A 22,415-nucleotide genomic window follows, 5' to 3' on the forward strand; every position below is an offset into this window, starting at 1 on the left:
TTTTATTCCAAGTTGTGTCCTTACAGGGCGGATCTGGTTTTACATGCATCATTTCTCACCCCGCCTGTAGTGTTGGAGCTTGCGTTCAGCGGCGCTCCGGCTCTGGCTGTGCCGGGGACAGCGGCCGCTCGCGGCGGGGCGGGGCCGGCTCGGGGCGGGGCCGCTGCGCGAGACGGCGCCTCTGCGGCCGCTGCTCCGCGGAGCTTCCCGGGCGGAGCGGCCTCCCGCGGGCCGGGCAGCGGAGGCGCCTGGCGGAGCGGCTGCCGGGGCGGCCCCACACCGGGTAAACACTCCGGGTGAACGCCGGGAGTGCCGCGGCCCCTCAGGTACCGCGAGCGGGGCGGGCTCCGCTGGCCGGGGCCTGCGCGGTGTGGGGGCGAGGAGGAGCGGGGAGGGGCTGAGGGCTGCGTGTTTCGGCGGAGAGCGGTGTCAGGTGCGACGTGAGGGCGGCGAAGGCGTGGGAGAAGCGTGCGGAGCCGCTTCTCTATGGCCCTGTCGGCTCCTGCAGCGCTCGAGCGGCAGTGCCGGCCTGGGCCGGGCCAGAGCGGGGCCTGGGGCCTGGCGGAGCCGCACCGAAAGGACCAGGCCGTGGCGCCAGGCAGGGCAGAGATGTCCCTGCAAGGCTGGCCAAGGTGGGCCTGACGGTCGTGCTCGCTCCTTTGTGAAAAAATACTGAAAACCAAAGTTCAGCAAGGCGGAATGTTAGCGTTGGCAGTAGTTCTTCAGGGACCAGCTGGCTGCACCTTTATGAGCAGGATTTCTGAGGGAGCGCGGTGTATCTCTCTCAGGGAGGGAACAAAGGATGCTGGAGCGGCAGCAGGTGTTGCAGCCGTGCCCTTTTAAAAACAATGCGGCCAAGGGGAACTAAGCCAAAGGAGTGACCCAAAAGGTGACCAAAACATGAATGTTGCTCCGTTAACTCAAAAACACATATCACTTTCCACACCCCAAAGTATGCTAATGAAGTAAGACGTGTGCATGCTTTACATGTATGAGTAAAATCATTCAAACTGCACCTAAATATGAAATGTTATCAATTGAAACTCTACCTTTTACCCTTCCTCAAAGAAAGCAATATAAATATAGGTTAAGAGACGCAGAGGTCAGAGGAGACTCCACCTTTGTATCCTGGGTCTGTCGGCAGGCTGTGCCTCTCTCCTCCCCCATAGGAATGAATGCCTGTTGGGTAAGTACCGAGTGCTCCCTCAGGAAATTCAGAGAGACAGCTTTTGTTTGTGATATACTATACTTTTAGTCTTTTTACTTTAAATTAAATAAAACTTTAATTAAATTTAAATAAACTTTTATTATATCACTGTTTGTGATATAATATACTTTTAGTCGTCTTCCACTGTAACGTATTTTTTTGTCAGTTTATTGCTCATATGTTTTGTGTTCATGTGCTCCTACAGGCAATATGTTTATCATTGATAATCCAGTGTTTCTGTTGCTCAGCAAATTACAGTGTTTTGCACTTGAGGGTTGTTGAACGTTTCCAGACCGTGGTCTGGCCAGGAGAGTTTGTTGGACACGACCAGACTCACAGTGTGTCTGTCATGCTGTTTGTGAATGTGTGATTGTGGTAGTTCTTACTGAACGTGGCTGCACTGACAAGGCTGCACTGGCTCTGTGCTTCCCTTTTTAGTGCTGGATTGGCTATCCCTCAGATTCAAAGCACAGCTACCCCCAGCCCCTCTGGTATCTGAGGAACAGCTGAAATGCAATGGGAGGTTTTCTGCCAAATCTTCTTCCAATTGTGACAGAAAAATTTGCTTTATTGTTAACACAATGCCCTTTTGGTGAAGCGTGCTGGAGTTCTGCACCGTTTTATCGCATTTAGCAATGCTGAACTCTGCGCTACACCTGCTGATAACAAAGTCAAGGGTATTGATCCACTTACATAATACAGTTTAATTGTGCATATTATTGCCAGCATTTTTGTTGGGAAAAAATATGGAGGTGAATTTAAACCTGCTTAATGGAGAACTGAGTTTTTAAAAAGCTCCACTTTTAGTTTTTTCATGTTAGATTGTTTTATTTTTTTCATACAGCATGTTACACCCTGGCCTAAATACCTGAATTTCTTGTTGCATTCAGTGATACAGGATGCTGTTTCCTTTGGTATTGTGTGCAGTTATGCTGACAGGGAGCTGTAAACTTCAAGAAGATGAATGGATTGACCCCACGGATATGCTCAATTATGATGCAGCATCAGGAACAATGAGAAGACCTTATAAGGTAGAAAAAGAAAGGGTGTATGTCTCTCCCAAAAAGCTAAATGCTGTTGGAAGATTACTTTTAAATTGTAACAACAGATAATGATAGCAGTACTGTGTTTTTAATGGGTTATTATGTTGTATCTGAATCCATGCACAGAGGAGTCTTTGTGGTTAAAATTGCAAGGGAAGAAAATAATGTGATTAGTTCAGGACCATTCCTTGGTGAGCTTTCATTGCACTCAGATGAAGTCATATCAAGCAGGCTTTTTGTATTTTCACAGGTGGTGCTTGATTTATGCAGGTTTTGGCACCATAGGTTACTGCTCTGAGAAGTACTGGGTTAAGTATCTCTTGCTAGTTTCTGAAGTATAGCATTAAATATCTTGAAAATCACATTCTTAACTGATAAAAGTTAGGGGAGTTAAAGTTAATTATTGTATTTTATTTTAATTAACCAGTTTCCCAGCAATAGGAACCAGTTTCCCATTTCTCCTGTGGGACTGTTGTGAAAGTTAATGGTGTTTTGTAATGCTGGGCCTCAGTTTTCAGAAGGAAGATCAGAATAGGGATGGGTGCTGTACTTTTAATGATTCATTAACGTTGAAGAGAAGATGAAGTAGGAAAAAAATTAGTTCTTACAGGACGAATTGTCTCTGTCTTGTAGGAGGAGCAGACTCTTAAATACCATGAGGTGCATGTGGGTTATCTTGTGCATATGTGCACACATAGCACTGTAAAACAGAGGGTGGTTGTAAGGGCACCCTTGATTTTTGCCATTATTCAGCTTTCAAGTTTGGTTTTATAGTCTTGAGCAATACTATTTAAACACTACAGAACATAATTTTCTGTTCTTTTGAATCTTAAATTTAAATTTTGAATTAAAACTAAAAATCTGAATCTTAAAAGATGCAGAGTTCATTATTACTCTCCACAGCTTTCCTCATCAATCTTCAACTTCTCCAAGTCCACCTGACAGTCATTAGCATCCTTAAGATCCAGCAGCAAGCTTTTGAAGTCTTTAAGTCTGGAGCCCAACTGCTTTGGCTTTCATAGAAAAAGTAGTAGCTTTATTGTTGTCTCTGGCAAAACCAGAACTACATCTTAAAGGAAAAAAGTTACTACTTTGTGTTAGTCCATCTTCTCAGGATTTCTTTTTTGCTCTGCAGAGAGTTTTTAGGACGCCAGGCTGTGTGGGCTGCTCAGACCCTCAAAACCAAACTTTGTTTCAGCATGAGTTCACCAATTGATGTGCTGTTGTGCTTCCTCTTGGAGACTTCCCTCAGTGTGCACACCTGGCTGTGGAGAAGCACTGCTCAGACTGGGTCTGAGTAATGAACAGAAAACATAGAGTGCTCTGGAGTAGAGAAAGGCAGGCAGCCCAAAATGGGATTTGTGTTCTCTTGCAGTCTGGCTGGTGGTGTGGCCAGCTGGACTGGGAATTTGCCTGGCTGAAAACTGCCCCTTTGTCTGCTGAGTCAGTTTTAGCCAGTGCCATTATCTAATCTGATGCACTCTGTGGATCACCAGCACTCAAAGGAGGGGAAAGGGCAAGTGGGGGAGGACAGGCAAGACCGCACCTTTTGAAGGCAGGGTTCATTTAGATAAACTCAAAGCAATTGTCCACCTGGAGCCTAAAATAACAGCAGAGAGGTAGCTGGAGTGTCATGGGAAGAGTATTAGCAGCAAAGATCTGTACTCAGGTTTAGCTCCTTTGCTTCTTCTAAAGTGTTGTGACTGTAGAAGTGTAATGGGACATGTTGGTCAAATTCTTGGATTCTAAAAACATGTTTTTCTTCTGTAATTTTAGCCAAACTATCCTGACTCTGAGGAAAAGGCTGGGGATACAGTCAATACTGAAATCTTTCGTTGTTCTGGGGTAATAGATTCCTTGCAACACAAGGTTTGTTCTTCAGAATATTTTCTGAATATTAAATATATTTTCTGAATATTAAAAATAGTGTTTTATAGCTTGTGCTTTTTGATGGTGCTCTTCTGGATAGTACCAAACAGGTGCATTGCTGGCATAATTTATGCTTTCTGGAGGGGGAACCTCTAGGCAGAGGAGAGACTGGAAGTGGCTTGAATTAATTTTCAAGTTGTCCTGCCTACAAAGGTCTGTTTCCTGATGTGTTTTATAGTGTAATAAAATCAATAGGAGTTGTATGCTTCTGTCCAGTGTCAACAGTGTGAAGATGTAGTGCTGTTAGCTGATGCTGTTCTTAAGCTGTTCTGTCCTGTTTGATTTTAAGGAGTAGGTTGTGAGCACAGAGATCAGGGCAATGTGCAGAGCTGCAGCTCTCAGGTGCTGCTGACAGACCCGCTCCCATGATGTGGGGATGCTCGTGTGGCTACTGGGACCCTCACTGCCCTCAGCCATTTGGGTACCCAATGGGATATGTGTCATTTTAGTGTTGTTTAACTTACTCAGAATTTTTGGCAGCTCCCTCTTTTTTTTCCTGGTGGAAACTTAAAATGTAAGGAGCTCCAGATGTTTACATTTCTTTCTAGCCTTACTAAGATCAGGATTTAAATGTTACTAGGAGATGTAAAATCTCCAGTGCTGGCCAGTCCCATGGAAAAGTACTACTTTCAATAATTGCATATGTTTTTTATCTGGCATACCATGGAATCGTTGCTAAACTGAAGAAATGTGCATCTATTAATCCTGAGTTTAATGTGTTGGTACATTTGGGGTTTTTTCTCTCCTGTGAAGAAGCTCATTTGAATAAAGTGAATAAAAGTGTCTTTTGCACAATTGCAGATTGCAGAGTGTGAGAAGAGGAATGCCAAATCACATGAGAGCCGTAGCTTCTATATATTTAAGCGATACTTGAATAAGATTTTAAATGAAGCTGGAAAACTTGGCCTTGTAAGTATTTGAACAGTCATTTGAAAAAATAATTAAAATTAATTCATATTGCTACTTTATGTAGTTTTCACAGTTACCAAGCATTGATTAATTATGCTTGGTGTAAATAACAAATAATTAATTGATGAATTATGTGTATTTTAAATGAAATGAAGGAGAGTGAATGGCAAAGGAAAAGGTGGTAGAAATATGTGCATCCAGTATTGCTGTGGAGACAGTTGTCATTTGATCTGTAAAGCGTCCAAGGGAAGAGTTTGTGAATTCAGTCTATGTAAACATCTGTTGCTGGAATGCAGCTGTTAGGAGCACCTTGTTCTGGTCACATTAATGCTTGGAAACTTGAAGGAGCCGGATTTGGGTTGTTTATTGTAGACTTTTGAAGTCCTGTTTTACAGGTCTACCATGCAGAGGGTGGAAGAGAGAACAGGTAACTTGGGAGGAGTTCAGAGATTGTCCAAGCAGGGATAAGGGTTCAGGTTAGGAAAGCTAAGGCCCACGAAGAATTAAACCTGTAAGGAAGGGATGCCATCCAGAGGGACCATGACAGGCTTGAGAGGTGGGTCTGTGAAACTCATGAAGTTCAGTGGGGCCAAGTACAAGGTCCTGTGCATGTGTTGGGGCAGCGCCAGGAACAAGAATAGGCTTGTGTGGGGAATGGATTGGGACTGTCCCTCGGGAGAAAGACTTGGGAGTGCCGGTGACCCTGGCAATGTGTGCTTGCAGCCCAGAAAGCCAAAGGATCCTGGGCTGCATCCAAAGCAGTGTGGGCAGCAGGACAGGGAGGGGACTGTGCCCCTCTGCTCTGGTGAGACCCAGCCTGCAGTGCTGCATTCCAGCTTTGGGGTCCCCAGTGTAGAGAAGAACATGGACCTGTTGCAGCAAGACCAGAGGAGGCCAGTGAGATGATCAGAGGGCTGGAGCATCTCTCCTACAAAAACAGGCTGAGAGAACTGGGGCTGTTCAGCCTGGAAAAGAAAGGGCTCTGCAGAGGCCTTAGAGACTCTTTGAGTACCTAAAGCTGGGCCTATAAGAGGGACCTTTTACAGGGGTGTGCAGTGCTGGGACAAGGGGGAATGGCTTTAAACTGAAAGAGAGGAGGTTTAGACTAGATATTGAGAAAAATTCCTTGTTCTGAGGGTTTTGAGGCACTGGAAGAAGTTGTCCAGAGAAGTTGTGGATGCCCTATCCCTGGAAGCATTCAAGGCCAGGCTGGATGGGGCTTTGAGCAATGTGGTGTAGTGGGAGGTGTCCCTGACCATGAGGGTTGGAACTAGATTTCCTTTAAGGTCCCTTCCAACCCAAACCATTCTGTGACTCTAACCATCAAGCAATAGTAGCTTATTAGAGTTTCTATTTAAGAATCACTTACTGCTTTCTTTGTGCAGTGGTTTCAGCTGGTGTAGAGTGAATTTCCATCCTGGTAGCTGGTGCAGTGCTGTGTTTTGGATTCAGTGTGAGAGCACTGTTGATAACACACTGGTGTTTTAGTTGCTGCTCTCCTCAGTAATGCTTTTCCCAAGTCAAGGACTTCTCCTTGCCTCGTGCCAGCGAGGAGGTGCAGGAGGAGCTGTGAGGGAGCGTGGCCAGGACAGCTGAGCTGAGCTGGCCACAGGGACATTGCAAACCATGGCTGCTGTGCTCAGGATGAACTGGGGGAGTTGGCCAGGAGGAGCCAATCGCTGCTGGAGGACAGGCCTGGCGCTGGTCAGCTCAGGGAGCAGTTGCATTGTGCACCACTTGTTCTTCTGGGTTTTATTTCCTTCTTTTCCTCTTTTCATGACTAGTAGTATTATTGCCATCACATTTTATTTTGTTTGCTGTTCTTGTCTCAGCTCGTGAGGTTTACCTTTTTTCTCATTCTCCTCTGCACGAGGAGGGATATTGGAGGGAGTGAGTGGCTGCATGATACTTTAGTTGTTGGCTGAGCACTTTTTTATATTGTCTTTGGAGATTTTGTTTATTCAAAGGTAGAAGAATTGATTTTTAGTAATAAGCAAAATTATTGTTAAATAAGGAACATTATATTTAGCAATGTAAAACTTCTTATTTTAGTATTTAATAGTTTACGTCTGTGTTCTCCAGCTGTGACAGAGTTACACATAGTGTAGATGTAATTCTTACTTGTTAATGAGCACTGGTTCTGAAATCCTAGTAATAGGTGAGATAATTCACTTTATTTTTTAGGGTTTTTTCTGTAGAATTGAAGGACTACAAACCACGTAGTTTAGATGAACGGAAAGGTTATAGAATCATAGTGTGCCCCCTGTCCCATGGTTTTATCCTGCAGTCTGCTTAAGAAGGGTGCTGGTACAGAATGAGTATGATCAGGCTTTGGCCTATGGATGCATTTCTATTTCCAGATAAGCAGCTTTTAACCATTGTTTTGCTTTGCTTTGATTTCAGCCTGAGGAAAACATGGGCCATGTCCATTATGATGCTGAGATCATTCTTACAAGACAGACATATTTGGAGATCCTCAGGTTTGTTAATGAAGAAACCTGGCAGCCAGGTGCCCTGGATGAGGCACTGAGTGATATTTTGATCAATTTTAAACGCCATGATGATCAAGCTTGGCAGTGGAGATTTGAAGATGCCTTTGGAATTGATCTATATAATTTGTTTTTGGTAAGAAAATAAAGACTGATTATTGGTTTTAATTGCTGTTTTCTTCAGTTTCTCTGTGCTAGTCAATTAATAGTACCATCTTAACTCTATAGATAAAGCAGATCTTTCCATCATACTTTCAGTGAGTCACTTTTCTTTTTGTGGTTGCTGAAGGATGTTACTTGCTTTAAGATGGAATTGGTTTTTTATTCCTGTAGTCATCTGTTCTTATTCCTCATTTATTCCTCATGGTCATCTGTAGCTTTGGATTGGGGTTTTATGGTGTGCTTTTTTTTGCTTTTATATCTATGCTGCCAGACTCATTATACTCTAGCACTTAATTACTACTAGAACTGACACCTCATGCATTATGGCTCTTCCAGGTTTGTCTCTTGTTCATGTAGTTGTTGAAGCTGTTGGCTTCTCCGAGAATTCAAATATATTTTTATTGAGACAAGTATATATTTGAACTCCTATAGGTCAGAGCCTTTTTCAAATTTTGTGGAAAAAATTGTGTAGTGTTGGAGAGGAGAGAGTGGCTATGGGAATTGTAAAGTGCTAAGATGAGGCTCTCTAATAATCTGAAGTTTTCTGAATAAATCTTTGCAGTTCAGAAGATGCCAATGTTTTATACTGACTTGTTCTTGTAAGTAGCTTGTCTAGATTTGAGGGGTCCCTGGAAGCCAGATGACAAAAGCAGGCTGTCAGTAACCTCTGATAGGTGGAAAACCATTGTGAAATGTTTCTCTGAAGTCTTGCTGCTGGTACCCAAACTGCAACTTTGTCTCTTTACCAAAGTGCAGGAGTTGGCAGCAGTTGTTCTGTGGTTCATAGCAGGCACAAACTGCTCAAGCACTGACTGACTGACACCAATTGGATAATTTAGAAGTGTGGTTGCTAATTTAACAAACATCCTAAGGAAGAAATAATATTGCAAGAAACAAATGAGCAACTGCAATGTAAGGCTGTTTACAAGAAGAAATATTAGTACTGCCACAAAACTGTTTTGCCTTGTGCTGCTCAGATGGGCTGTGGAAGCAATGAAAAGCTTCTCAGCTATTCTGTGTAAATGACATTAGTAAAAACAAAAGTTGGAAGCTTCTTCATGTGTACTGTCAGTAAGCTTGGAAAGTTCCAAATGTGGATCATAATTTTTTCCTCTTTTTTTTTTTCAGCTACTCTTGTGCTTAGTGTGCATTGTAATTGTAATAGCTACAGAACTCTGGACATGTGTTCTTTGGTTTGTTCAGCTAAAACGTGTTTTATTAATAAGTTTTTTCATCAGTTTTGCATGGAATTGGCTTTACTTGTATAAGGTAAGTTCTGTAATCTTAATGGCTTTCTGGCTTAGAACTTTACAGTTATGAGGGATTTGTTTAGTTCCTTTGGTTAGTTTACATACAGCTTTTAATTAACTGCAAAATAAAGAAAGGGATAAACATTTTCTTTTGCATGTTGATGGGTGTGTTAGGTGTAAAGATCAAAAGAAACCCTGACAACCTTACCTTGCTGTTGAGGTGCACAAAATTCATAGAGCACTAGAACTCTGATTTCACTAGGTGGGCAAGGCCGATGTGACCTCTGACTAGAGCAGCTTTGTAGAAAAGTTATACAAAAATATATTGAGTTTTTTTCTTAAGATTGCCTGGTAGAAACTGTGTTTGATGTGATAGACCAGATAAATGCCTCATTAATGATAATTAAGTGGCTGATGTTACAATAGGATCAGTTTAATTGAGGAGGAATTTAAACTACCAGATCAAAGCCCAGCCACAAAATCTGCCTTCACATCTTGTCAATCAGGATTGAACTGCAGCTTGTCAGACCCAGGGATAGCAGATGGCTGGAGAGTGGAGGCTCTGGCGTGTGGGTGGCATGCCATGCAGATGGCTTGGGTTGAGGCAGTGAAGAATGTCAGTTTTGCAACAGGTGATTTGACTGAATTATTTTTTTTGATTATCAGTTTCAAACTGTAAGGAAAAACTATAATAAATGTAAGTATTTCTTACGGGAGTTATTTGAAAACAAAAGAGGGTGTTTTAACTAGTAATTGTATGACAGCTGTCTCTCTATTCCAGTAACATTTTAAGGAATGTTTCATCAATTTACTTTTGCCTTGAACTCGTATCTTTGAATATTGGAGTCTGGTCCTTTGGCAATTCAAACTCCTTTTGGAGAATAACTTGGAGGTAGCCAAGTTATCTCAGGAGTTTTGTCCATTCCTAGGAAGTTCTTAGAATTTAACTCCATTAAATTGTTTAGGTAGTAAACTTTATTAAATACGTATTACATGGGGAATTGTCATTACAAGTGGACAGTGGGGAAATTGTCATTTATGTGGGGAACATAACAGCCTCAAGGCTGCTGAGAGCAGGAATGGCTAGCTGAGGAGCAGCGTGCCTGGCTGCAGCCACCTCAGTCCGTGTTTCCCCCCTGCTGTCCCTGCAGCTGGCCTTTGCTCAGCACCAGGCAGAGATCGCCAAGATGGGGCAGTTCGACAACGTCTGTGCAGAGAAGCTGGACTGGCGGGGAAGTCTCATTGGTGAGTTCTTACCTTGGTACTTTGCAGTAGTAGTTATGATCACAAATTACTGATTGATAGCAACCCAGGATACTCAGATTTCTTCAAAAGACAGGGAATTTTCTTCAATACATGATTATGTGGTTTTACCCTTTTTCCATCCCATAAGACTTTGTTTTCTAGGCCTTGGGAGGAGAGCTGATCACAGCAATGTACTTGGGTTATGTCATGGTGATACTACTTGTAACTGATCTGTGTTTCCCCAGCCACTGTCCCCAGTAACATTCAGTGCCATTTACTAAAGACAGGTAGGCAAAGTTCAGGACAAGGATTTTTTTTTCATGTATTGAGCCTGTGAGTACAGTGGATTTCAGGAATTGGATCTGTAATTGTTTATTCAGGTGTTACTATTTTACAGGGACAGCTGATTTTTTATTAGCTGTTGTTTCTATCCACTGCTATAGCAGGTAGATGAAAGGTGGCAGTTCTTAAAGAGTGCTTGTTACGGTCTTCCTTGTGTAATTTCTTGACTCTTCTGGTTTTGATACATGTCAATGATTTATGTTCTGACTGCAGTAAAACCAAACTACAGAAACTTTGGTATCATCAATCACTTGTTTATAATGTAAAAGTTCACTTAAGAAGTAAGACTCCCTGCTTATAATTAAAACAGACCTTCAGTCTAGCAAGCAGATGATTTCAATCTCCCTGCAGACTGGCAGATGAGCAATAACATGGAATGACACTGTCAGTAGTAGCTGTGAACACAGTATGCAAGTTCATAGTTTCCACAGATGAGACTTTTTCCCCTGAGGCTTCTGGGGACTGATCTCACCTAAAGAGCTTTCTTGATTATGCATGGGAAAACTTCAGGTTCTTCTCTTTCTTTCCAGCCTTCTCCCCTCTTCCTGCATCCCCTTGACTGGATAAGCTATACTGCCAAACCAATCTCAGATGTGTAAAAATAAATCTCAGTTTTGAACTATATCTGGAAGAGTTCTCTTCCATCTGTAACTGAAATGCTTACTTCTGTATTGCTGCTGTGTCACAAAATACATTTTTAAGTAGTAGTAAAAATATGCCTCTGCTTTCATTTCAGAATGGCTTAGAAGTACATGGACGTTTCAGGATGATCCCTGTCAGAAGTATTATGAAACTCTGCTTGTAAATCCTATTTTGCTGGTTCCACCAACAAAGGTATGTACCAAGCCCAAAGGGACTGTTTATGGTTGTTGTTTGTGTGACAACACTGGTTTTCTGTTTATTTTTCTAGGCCTTGGCAATAACTTTCACCAACTTCGTAACTGAACCTTTGAAGCATGTAGGACAAGGTATTGGTGAATTCATCAAGGCACTTATGAAGGAGATACCGTTAATTCTGCAGGTTCCAGTGCTCATTATGATGGCTCTGGGTGTCCTGGTTTGTATACATTCATCTTACATTTAAAAGCTCAGTTTTATTTTTTAAATAGTAAACTGCTTAAAATCTTAGACCCTCTGACAGTTTATGGCATCTTAGTTTTCATTTCTTCTTTGAGTCATTACATTTTGATGCATGTAGTTAGCCTTTAACACAAAAGCATTTAGAGCCTTAAACATCTTTAATGTAGCACCAACTGCACGAGCCTGGCAGTTCCAGCGTGGTCAGACTGCAGAAAGCTTGAGCTGGAGCCATTCTCTTCACCTGAGCTTTTCCTTCAGGGTCTTTCAGATGTATGACAAGAAATCTGTGTAAAAACTATAGGCTTCAGATGTTTGGTGTTTTGCTCAGTTTGGGTTTTTTTCCTCTCCCCCAGGCTTTTTGCTATGGTGCAGGATCATCGGTGTCTGCATTTAGACACTTAACGTCTTCTCAGAAGAAAAGTCTTCCTCTGCCTGCCAGTGAGCAGGAGCAAATAGCCTTTGGGCAGTACGATGGGAGGACAGCAGACGAGTATTATGTGCAGAAGCATCTGTATATCCCCAGAGGCCACCAGGACAGAGGGGACGCCTCCACACGGCCTCTCCCCATGGTGAGAGCGGGAAATGGCAGCAGGAGCCCGGACACGGCGCATGCCAGCGACGAGCTGGATGCACAGGTAACCACAGTCCCACAGGGACCAGAGCCTGATGTGTCTCCTGGTGCTCTGGGAGCTGGCATTAAACTGAGCAGATTGCAGTGGCACCTGCTAGAACACATTTAAACAACACACGTTACCCAGATCTGGGGGAGAGAGCTGCTGAGGAAGTACACGTTCCCCTATGGAACAGTTGGATAGAGGGGTACTGGATGTGTTCCTTCTGGAAAAATATCTTGCAATGGCTAACTGTGGCAGGAAACTACTGAATTTAAACTCTTTATAAAGAAACTTCAGTTTGGAGAGATCAGTGTGTATGTCAGCCTGGGCAGTCATGGTGACCCACAGAAGAAATGTGGAGGAAAAAAGCAGTGCTGACTTCCTTGCAAACTACAGAAAATCCAAAATTTATACTCTGTATTGGTCTTATTTACATGTTCTGTTTCCCAAGGGAAAAAAAATACCCTTGTCATGCTTTGGGTGAGCCCTGCCCCTTGAGCTGGGATGCACTTAAAACAATAGATGCTGTCACTTTTGATAGCTTAATTAATAGGTTATTATAAATTTTTTGCAGAACAGGTTGTATACTGAATCTGAAGTTCATAGACTTGAAACTCTCAAAGCTGAAAACCTTACTGAAGAAGCTGCACTTGAGCAGCAAAAACAGGAGACAGGCCAAGCAGAGGGAGAGACTGGAGAAAACTCTGACCCTAATAAAAACCTACAAGGGAAAAGTTCTGCTGTGGAACCATGTGAAGAGAAGAAAAAGAGTGTTTTACATGACTCCCAGGAAAGAGACTAAGGAAGATCCAGGCTCTGCTGTAAGTTTTGTCTAATCTTTACTTGTCATCTACTTGCTAATTCTGCTCTTGTTCTCAAGTGTAGAAGAGAGAACATCAGTAAGCTCTTAGGTGGGGTTGTAAAATCTAAGAGAGAGGATACATGCACTCTGTCTGGAATCTGAAATAAAGGTGTTAAGTAAGATGATATACCTTTAAATGGCCAAAAAACCCCCAGGCTTCTGCAGTGTTGCTGCTTGTTGGAAATCAGGTTTGTGTAATAAGTTCTGAGTAATTCCTGTAACACTAATTCCCAGCTCAGATGTCTCAGATCTGTCTTTGGGTTTGTGTTCTTTAAAATCAGTTTGCTTCTTGTCAGCTCACTTTTAGGATAGCTTATGGAGTTCCTCCTGGTGTAATGATTTGCAGAGAGTAAGAATCTGATGTTGTAGCAGGCGGTTTGGAGGCAGTTCAAAGCTGAACAGGACCAGGAGCGACCATGGCGATGGACATTCCAGTGGTTGTTCCCCAGGACTCCCCCAGCCCAGTTCATCCTTAGCCAGAGCAGGAGAGGAGCTGAGGTCAGGTACAGGAAGCAGCACCTGTGAATTTCCTGTGTGTGACACTGGAAATTGGGGTGCTGCACAAACTGCTCCAGGCCCGTGGGAGTTGGTGCCCAGTGCCCACCACCCCTGTGATTCCTGGCGTGTGGGCACATACCACACAAGCTGTAGAGCAGCATGAGCAGCTGTTTCTTGAAACTAAGTATTTCTTGAAAACTGCTGATTGCAAAACTGTTCTAAATTAATGTAGGAAACAATTAAGTATTACAAAAAAGCCATCATGTTTGAAAAAACATTTTTTATTAAACAGAATTAAAACTAGGGTTTAATTTTTTTTTTTCGTAGAAATGATTGTTTCTTCCAAACTGTGTTTCTGAAAAGAGTCTACATACTGAAGCTATTTCTCATTTTTCTTTAAATTATTTTTTAAAAAAATGTATAAAAGAAAACAGAACTTTTTTTTCAAGAGATACAAATCACGGGAAAAAATCAAGTTTTCTTTAAAAAGAACATAAAAATTTAAGTCTTACACTAGATTGAGACAGTGATAAAATCCACTCGTGAGCAATGAGAGAATTGACAGAGAAAAAAAATCATAATCATTTTGATAGACTAGAGGCAATTAAGAGTGAGACACAGTACCAGTACCTCAGACACTGCTCTGAAAGCAGCTACCAACTGCTAGAGCAGGGACAGCTCTGTAACTACTGCTCATGAGTATGATGCTGCTGCTATTTCTGTGAAAAAAACTAGGAGAAAGGAGACAAAGCTACTATTTGTAGTCATCTTAAAAAAGGCAAGTGTGCTTTTCCAGCAAATAAGAATGATCCCTATGATGCTGCTGTACAGTACATGCCTCTGGAGTCTTCAGCTGGAATTGGGTCCCTTTATAGCTGAGGGTAAGTGGACTCTCTGCTCATCCATTCTCTTCGCTTGTGAGCGCAAAATCAGGCTGAAAAAATCCTCATCTGGTACAGTGGGGCCTTTGGCAGCTCCTGGAGGAGCACACCTTTGATCATCCAGTCTGGAACCCTACAGACAGACCAAGAAATAAGAGCTACATATTTACAGGAAGATCTGGAGTAAATGAACAATATTAAGTGAAAAATCTACTACAAGCTTTTGCTATCAGATTTAAAGCTAGTGGAGAGATTTAATTTATAAGTTTTAAGTTAAACTAGCTAAATGAAATTACTAAGAGTTCAAGTGTAACCAAAATGGTTCCTGTGACCCACTTGTCCCCATGTGTCTGAACATGACACCCCCCCCTCCCCCCAGTTCAGTTCTTTGACATATTGCAAACTGAGATTTAAGTGTCCTTAGTTCAGAAGGAGAATTTTTAGCATTAGTAGAGGGTGTTTCTGGTCTCATACACCAGGAAGTATGGTTGTCTTCCTTTCCTTACACAGGGACTAAAAAATGGCTGCAGTGGGGTGAGATGTGGGAAGGCACTCCTTGAAGGCCCCTTGCCTCCACACTGTGCAGCTGGGTACAGTTTAAGGCCAGAGTTACAGAGCGAGTGACAAACCCTACTGGGCTGGGCTCTGCTCCTTGCACACAGCCTCCTGAGCTGAGGAGGGGTGTCCTCCACAGGAGGAAAAGTACAGCTTTCAGTGGTGGGTGGACCTGGGGCAGGCACCCTTGAGTCCAAAAGGCTCAAAGGCAGCAACCCTTCTGTGCTTGTTTAAAGCAGTAGCATCTCTAAGGATTAGAGGAGATTAAATATTTTTCCATTCCTTAAAAGAGAATATTTCTAGATTCTTTGCTTGACTCACAGAAGGAAACAGACAAGCTGCTACAACAGAAGATGGTATTTCAGTGGGCTGATGAACACTGTTACAGCAGACTCAATTCCAGGTGCTGCTTTCTCACCCAGGCTACCATACTTACTGACGTGTGGAGAACTCAGCATCTGAACTTTGTTTTTTTGGGCTGCTTATCAACCCATCAGACAAACCAGCAAGTCTTTTTAATTCTTTTTGGTCTAATTTGGTATATGCACATGCTCTAATTGAAAATCAGTCACTTCACTTGCATATTGCTATAAACTATCATTTAAACTTAACCTCATGGGAATGATGACTACTATTATCACCAAAACCTGCATACTGAATTCTTTCAGTTGATGAATTAGGATTGCTGGTGTATCAGGTGCCCCCCCCCTTAGCAAACTGGGTCTAAACACTTAAAACCTACTCCTTGTAATAGCCTCACTTGTTTTTCTTCACTTTTTAAGTATTTCTTACTTATAATAGCTACTGTGGTATAAATACCAAAATTACACTTACTAGACACTGGAAAATTAAAAAAAACCTCAACCCTAATCTTTTGCTCTCTTATGATCTTCCTTATGTGCCAGATCAGAGTGTATCTTAAAGCACATGATAAACACAGTGGCTTCCTTGCAGGAATTCAGTAGCAGGAGGCACAAATGAAGTCCCTAGAGACAGAAGCTGAGGAAGCTGTTGTTAAGCCCTTACCTGGCATTTAATCAATATATCGAAGAAGTCGTCATCCAGGTCCCTGTTGCTGCTGGCCATGAGGTGGCCCAGCACAGCCTGGCTGCCGTGCTGCCGGAGGCGCAGGCCGGGCAGCTCGCTGAAGCTGGCACGCTGGTCATCGAGCCGGCGGCTCTGCGAGCTCGCCAGCAGGTCCAGGAACTCGTCTGTGTGCGGGGACACTGCGGACGTGGAAAAGGCTGCCCAGGACAGACAGAACAAGTGGAAGTTAGCCTAGGAGTGAATACATTGCTGTAGTCAATCTTGCATGCAAATACATTTTGAAAATAGTATTTGGCAAAAACTCAAGTCAAATACAGATTTTACTTTTAAAATATTACATTTTATCATCGTTTTAGGTGGAGTAGAGGATGTTGCCACTGAAGCAGCTGAGAGTCTGTTCTTCTCCTGGAAGCAGCACCTCTGATCATCCATCCTGTTACTCTGGAACCGACTCAGCAGATCAAAGAAACCTTCATCTGCCATTGTCTCACGAGTGCTTTTCTGAAAAGGACAAGATTTAGGGTATTTGACCTTAGAGGGCCTACAGCTGGGACAACTGCATCAGAATTTCAGTCCAGTGATAATATTTGATATTTACGTATCTGAAATTTATTAATTTTTTTAGTCAACCATTTCTATAGCCAGAGATCTATCGTAGGAGGAGATGCTAATGCTAGGGCAGTATTTTGGAGAGTGAAATATATTAGAAATGTTCCATTCTCTGAAATGGAAGAAATAAATAGTGCACTGATCATGGTACAGTGGGAGTTATTCCTCCTCAGACATTAATCCAACAAAATCCAAATGCCCATGAGAGGAAAAAGAAACAAAAGCAATGAACAGTTCCCATTTTCTCCTCAGGTCTATGACCAAATGACTCTCTTCTTTTATTTCAAACTGACTTCTCTCGAGAGTGTAATAACGTAAAAATTATGTCCAAAGTATCTCCCACTGCCTGAAACAGAAAAACTAGATTTTGTTAAGCATGGGTAAGTGGGATCTATAAGAGACTTAGAGCTCAGCTTGAAAATACATTTGATTTCTAACTTAAAAAAAATCCACCACAAATAAAATGTTTCAGTAGTAGAAAGATCTTGAAGCTGGCACCACCCTGGGAGAGCTGTAGAATGACAGATTCTGCACCAGTTTAGTTTAGAGCCACAGTGTTTAAATTAAGTTAAACTGAACAGAGAGCTTCAGGAAGGTGTTTTCCACAATTCTGATCACACAAAGATGAGTAAAGGCCATGATCTCCACAGCTCACCACACCTACCCTCTGAGGGTTTGAAAGTCGATGATCAATGGAATTACTGGCATCCTGCAAAACTTTGGAGGTGGTGCCATTTTTGTACTTTTTGCCTTTTAGTCGATGTACAAAATGAAGTTTTGCTGAAGTTTTGGCAACCAGTGGTTTCTGTTTAGCAAGAATCTCACTGTTCCAGTTTGGAACCTAAGAAAACAAGAGTCAGAAAATTAAGCCTTCTGATTTTATTTACCAATACTGTTTCCTCTGACTTGCTGCTGCTTTTCCTCACCAAAATGCGGCAGCTTTACACTATTTTGTTCACGCAGCCACAAGGATGTGGTTTTGATTGCTGAGCTGCTGTTAGCAGGTTAGTGCTGTTACTGGTCAGTCTGAGAACTGAACTGTGCTTTAACACCTGATGGATTAAAACAAACACACTGAAATTGTCCATACTGACTGCAGAGCAGGAAAGGCAGTTAATATAAGTACTGAACTGCAGCCACAGCTGGCATTTCCCACCTGGCATTTTGAAACTGGAAAGAAAAAGAAATTAAAAGCCCACCCCATATTACAAAGTGTTAGAGCAAAACAAACCCTTATACAAATGCAACTACTCAACTAGCCTCCCCTCAAGTTTTGATACACACAAACTTCCCAATAAAGACTGAAAAGAAAGAGGGAAACAAATGCCAGCACAAGAACAAACAGGAATAACCACCTCCTTTCAGCAACAGAGTCGATAACTTTAACAACCTGATAGATTTTCCCTAAAAATTCCTCAAAAATAAACAGAATTATCCACAACTGACAGACTCTTCTAACTGAATAAAACTCTTCTTATTTTTCCTGATTCAACATCAGAAATCACTACCACAGTCAAAAATCTTCCAGCACCACTGCCTACCCAGTGGATTTCCCTTTTCAACGTTTTACTGAACACCAGCACACAGACTCTGAGAAGATGCACAATCTGTACAATCAAACCCTCGTGCTCAGGTCAGGGATTGTTCTGCACATTAGACATTTATGGAAGTTACTCTACTCTACAAGTACCTTGAAAAATGCTCTTTTTAAGCTCTAGACTGCAACAGTAAATTAACACCAAAAATCTACAGGACACATTCAACTGTATTTAGGGCACAGACTGTTAGAGTATACATATTTTAAAAGTGCTCACAGATAAATAAGATTCAGAGAGTAAGAAAACCCAGCTGATAGTGGCCAAAAGCTTACAAGGTTCCCTGCAGAGGCCTTGCCCTTGACTAAACACATACTGTTTCTAAAGCAGTACCCAAAGAGGCTCTTCAGCACCTGTGCTGGCTTCAGCTGTACTGACTGTACACATGCTTTGAGATTTTACTGATTAACATGACAGGCTTTGCCTCACTTGAAGGGACTGGAATTAGATATCTCAGTGTGGAGGGGAAAAATATCAATTTCAGCCTGCCAATGTAGTCATTTACACAGAACTGCCAGCCCTCTGCTGAAAGGCAGAATGTGAAGGAAATCTCTCATAGACTGACACAAGGATTTTAACTGGGAACTCCCATTACCAAGAGATTTCTGAGCTTGGGGGGGAAGTTGTTTTGCCTGTGACCAACTGTAACATTTCTGAAATGGCATCCTTCTTCAGGAACATGGAGCTTGAAGCTTCTGATGGTTTGCAATTTGGTTGAAATCTCAAAGTGAAAAACACAGCATGCATTTTAAGTGCCTATAAAATGACTGTAACCAAAGAAAAAGTGTTCAGAAGAGCTAAGCTGAAGCTTAGGAATTTTATTCTGAATTACTTTCATGCTGCAACCTCAACCCATCTCTTACAGAGATGAAAGAATTCCTTTGATGCTCATTACAGAGCCCCATTCTTTCTCATTTATGCAGGGAATAAAGCAAGCTTCCCACAAGCCATTACAGCCATCACCTGGCATACGCTGTTACCTACATGACCAAGGTATTATTTGTTAGTATTGTTAGACCTGCTGTTATGGAGCTCCTATGATAACTAAATTGAAAAGGGAGGCAAATGGCACATCAACACACTCTCGGCAATCTCGGCAGCAGAACAGAAAGAAGCAAAGTGCCAACCTTTTCTGGTGTTAATTTCATAAGTTCCATATTCTCCATACTGTAACGGCGTCCTCTTGGTCTACCACCTTCAAGAGACAAATTCATCTTATTAAAATTATGGTGTCACTTGCAAAGCTGTGGCTGTACTCATCTAAAGTTCAAGGTCCAAGACACAGACACAATTAGAACACATGAAGAAACCAAGCAGTAATTTGTGATTCACAATATAAATCCTCCAGGAAAGGAGGTGCTGTAGGTCCAATACCACAAGAACCTTTTTTAGCTGCTGGGGAGAAATCCAAGTAAACTTACGTAACCATGGTCAGTAAAGAATTTTAAGAAGAGATTCTTTTTGAAGTTCTCTATTGGGAAAAGTACTGTAGAAAGTACTGTACTGTACTACTGTACTGTAGAAAGGGGCACATACCATTCAAACTGTTTTCCACAGTGTGGCTTTCTGCCATCATGGAGTTGTTTGTGCTGTAGCTTAATCCAAGAACCATTTGAAGATCTGAGAGATTAAGTCTGGCAGTGAGTTCTCCACTTCTGTCTCCTACCTTCAAGCAAATAAAATAAGCAGTTGTATTACCTTAACAAATACTCTTATGTTTAAGTGTACAGCAGTCCTTGTCCCTTAGACTTCTGAGAGAAAAAGGCTGAAAAAGTTTTCTTGGTAGAAGACTGAGAACATATTTTTAAAGAAATAAGAACAAGCAACATAACAAAGCCTAAAATAATCTCAGCTAGGCTACTAATTTGGAGTCTGTGATGACATTGTGAGTGGTGACACTAGAACTAAGGAGCTGACTGCGGTGAGAGGGCGGCTGAAATAACAGAATCAGCTGACTCTGGAATCATTCAAAATGCATTCCATCGCTCCAAATCAGATGCATGAACACACCTCCATAAAACCTCTGTGAGTGACAGCAAAAAACAATAGCCAACATAGTGGGAGTATGAAAATCATACCTCTCTTGAAATCTCCAAGTGCTTTTCTGCAAAATGAATGGCTTGGTCATGATTTCCCAGAGCAGTATAAGCATTCCCTAAACTCCAGCACGCTCTTCCTTCCCCAATTCTGAAAACAACACACATTTGCAATTACACCTCTACCTGCTGAACACCAGAGGTCAGGTTTTTACAGCACTGCCAAAGGAATTTGCTGGGCCAAAAAAAATGAAGGCAATCATCAGAGACCATTCTAACACCAACACATTAACTATTGTATTTAAAGGAGTGTGGTTATAAATAAATATGAACAAATTTAATAATTTTTTTTTAATTTCAAGCTCACAGCAAACAAGTTAGTTTTGTAAGCATGGAACACTGTGTAATTTACTTTGCTTTTCCTCAGTTTGCATGCCTTATTAGTCCTCTGTATTCTTACTGACTTAAGAAGAGGTACATTTAAATGTTGCAAAAAAAATTACGGTTGCACCTGACATTATAAAAAAGGCCTCAGAAATCAGGATTGTAATATAAACATTACTTGCTGCTGTGTTATTCTCCTTCCCCATCCCTTCCTATATTATTAACTTGTAGACAAGTAGAAAACAGATTCTTACGAAAATAGGGTGAGTTATTATAATGAACTCATGAAAGATAAATCTGCTTTTCCTTAATTTACACAGACGTGCTGACAGAAGATGATGAAGAAACAATCATTCATCAATTTGTCTTTCATCTCAGACTCATTAGCTGAAATACCATTATGAGTAATTTTTATTTTCCATATGAAAACCAAAGCCCAGCATTGAGGGAATTCACATTAATGCAGCTGTCACATGGGGAACAATGACAGTAGAGTTGAAGGTAACAGGATTTGCTCCGAGTGTCACACATTAAACAATCTCTTAGGGCTTACTTGTCGTGTAGTTCCTGAGCAATCACAAGGTGTTTCAGATGATAATCAATTGCTTTCTCATAGTCCTGGAGCAGAGTGTAGGTGTTCCCCAGGCTGTAGCAGGCCTGCGCTTCCACAGCTCTGTCCTTCAGCTGCCGAGCCAGCTGCAGCGTCCTCCTGCAAGAGAGGGTCAGTCACCTCAGAAACCCCAGAAACCTCAGAAACCACTGCGAGGAAAAGATTTCAGAAGGGCACATGCACAACTGAAAATCAGTTATACAACTTAAACAAATTAGGGCAGCAGGCTAGCAAATTATTGGCTAATTAATTGGTATCTTGTAAACTCTTACAATCTCACACTTGAAAAGTCTTCCACTCCCCTCCACTGCAACCTACTTCCACCTACTTTATTAGAGAGCAGGCTGATTCCTCAAACAGCATCTTTTAATTTATGGCTTCATTAATAATTTGTAGCAATTTCCCTGACAGGTTGCACTGTTTAATACCAGTGTTACAATACCTACTTTTCCATCAACATGGTCAGGACAGGCCAGCCCTGCTGGGCAAGAAGAATTTGAGTGCTCAGAGGGATCTGCTCAGTAGTGGGGCTTTTTATCCTGTGACAGGTGTGCTCTGAAATCCCAGTCAGATGTTAACAACACCTGTACTGTATCTTTGCCAAGCTTTTACTTTCCCAAGTACGGCAACAACTGCTTAGTGGTACAGAGATCAAGACAAATCTGGCTTGAAAATACAGACTAAAGATGTAAATCAATGCTGCTGTACACCAGCTGTCTCAGCCTTAGGTAAGCACACCTAAGGTAGCCACCCATCTCAGGCTAGGAAAGCTACTCACATTCCAGAACTCACCAAGAGCTGAGACAGTAGTGCCTGCTTCTAGAATAATGGGAATAAATACCTAGCAGTGGAAAGACATCTGTCTACAGTACTAAAAAGACTCTAATTGAAGTAGCAAAAGAGTTATAAAAATAAAAAGCATCAATGCTGCCCCTCCCTTAAAAAAACAAGAATAGTTAAACAAAAATGGAAACATCTCTTTGCTAAACAAATGGTAATTTTTTCCATAAGCGTATGTTGAAGAGATGGTTGTTCCACAGTGAGCTAAAGTATCAGACACAACAGAAC

At 41.9% G+C, this 22,415-nt stretch overlaps 2 protein-coding genes across 9 annotated transcripts in view; one reads left to right on the top strand and one right to left on the bottom strand.

Moving 5' to 3' along the window:
- The first annotated feature begins 164 nt into the window (after positions 1 to 164).
- Positions 165 to 16,872, top strand: CLCC1 (chloride channel CLIC like 1). 3 transcript variants are annotated; one of them, XM_005520917.3, is made up of 13 exons: positions 165 to 326; positions 1,069 to 1,186; positions 2,098 to 2,238; positions 4,027 to 4,119; positions 4,981 to 5,088; positions 7,492 to 7,713; positions 8,868 to 9,008; positions 10,141 to 10,234; positions 11,313 to 11,410; positions 11,487 to 11,633; positions 12,010 to 12,291; positions 12,845 to 13,091; positions 16,470 to 16,872. In XM_005520917.3, exons 3-12 carry the CDS (start codon positions 2,107 to 2,109, stop codon positions 13,070 to 13,072), a joined length of 1,545 nt encoding a protein of 514 aa, XP_005520974.2. In that variant the 5' UTR covers positions 165 to 326; positions 1,069 to 1,186; positions 2,098 to 2,106; the 3' UTR covers positions 13,073 to 13,091; positions 16,470 to 16,872. The 3 variants fall into 3 exon arrangements, with proteins under 3 accessions (XP_005520974.2, XP_087916349.1, XP_014106272.2); XM_088060223.1 differs by having other exon boundaries at positions 1,073 to 1,186; XM_014250797.2 differs by having other exon boundaries at positions 1,087 to 1,186.
- GPSM2 (G protein signaling modulator 2) overlaps positions 13,896 to 22,415 on the bottom strand; it is a 28,348-nt gene continuing 19,828 nt past the window's right edge. For all 6 annotated transcript variants that reach the window (XM_005520916.3, XM_014250794.2, XM_014250793.2 and 3 more), the window contains 8 exons: positions 21,291 to 21,446; positions 20,396 to 20,504; positions 19,854 to 19,983; positions 19,445 to 19,512; positions 17,387 to 17,563; positions 16,452 to 16,614; positions 16,093 to 16,310; positions 13,896 to 14,644 (listed from right to left, as the gene is read on the bottom strand). In XM_005520916.3, the coding sequence (XP_005520973.1) occupies positions 14,480 to 14,644; positions 16,093 to 16,310; positions 16,452 to 16,614; positions 17,387 to 17,563; positions 19,445 to 19,512; positions 19,854 to 19,983; positions 20,396 to 20,504; positions 21,291 to 21,446 (1,186 nt within the window). In that variant the 3' untranslated portion in view covers positions 13,896 to 14,479. The remainder of the gene's footprint in view (positions 14,645 to 16,092; positions 16,311 to 16,451; positions 16,615 to 17,386; positions 17,564 to 19,444; positions 19,513 to 19,853; positions 19,984 to 20,395; positions 20,505 to 21,290; positions 21,447 to 22,415) is intronic.

Source organism: Pseudopodoces humilis, chromosome 10 (genome assembly GCF_049639895.1).
Source record: "Pseudopodoces humilis isolate 2021_Gansu_Grassland_sample_001 chromosome 10, ASM4963989v1, whole genome shotgun sequence".
Taxonomy (NCBI): Eukaryota; Metazoa; Chordata; class Aves; order Passeriformes; family Paridae; genus Pseudopodoces; species Pseudopodoces humilis.

Excerpts from the sequence above, each read along its gene's own strand:
- CLCC1 (XM_005520917.3), top strand. The coding sequence starts at position 2,107 with ATGCTGTTTCCTTTGGTATTGTGTGCAGTTATGCTGACAGGGAGCTGT. Across the intron at positions 9,009-10,140 it reads ATTGGCTTTACTTGTATAAG|CTGGCCTTTGCTCAGCACCA; the intron begins GTAAGTTCTGTA and ends CTGTCCCTGCAG. Across the intron at positions 10,235-11,312 it reads CTGGCGGGGAAGTCTCATTG|AATGGCTTAGAAGTACATGG; the intron begins GTGAGTTCTTAC and ends CTTTCATTTCAG.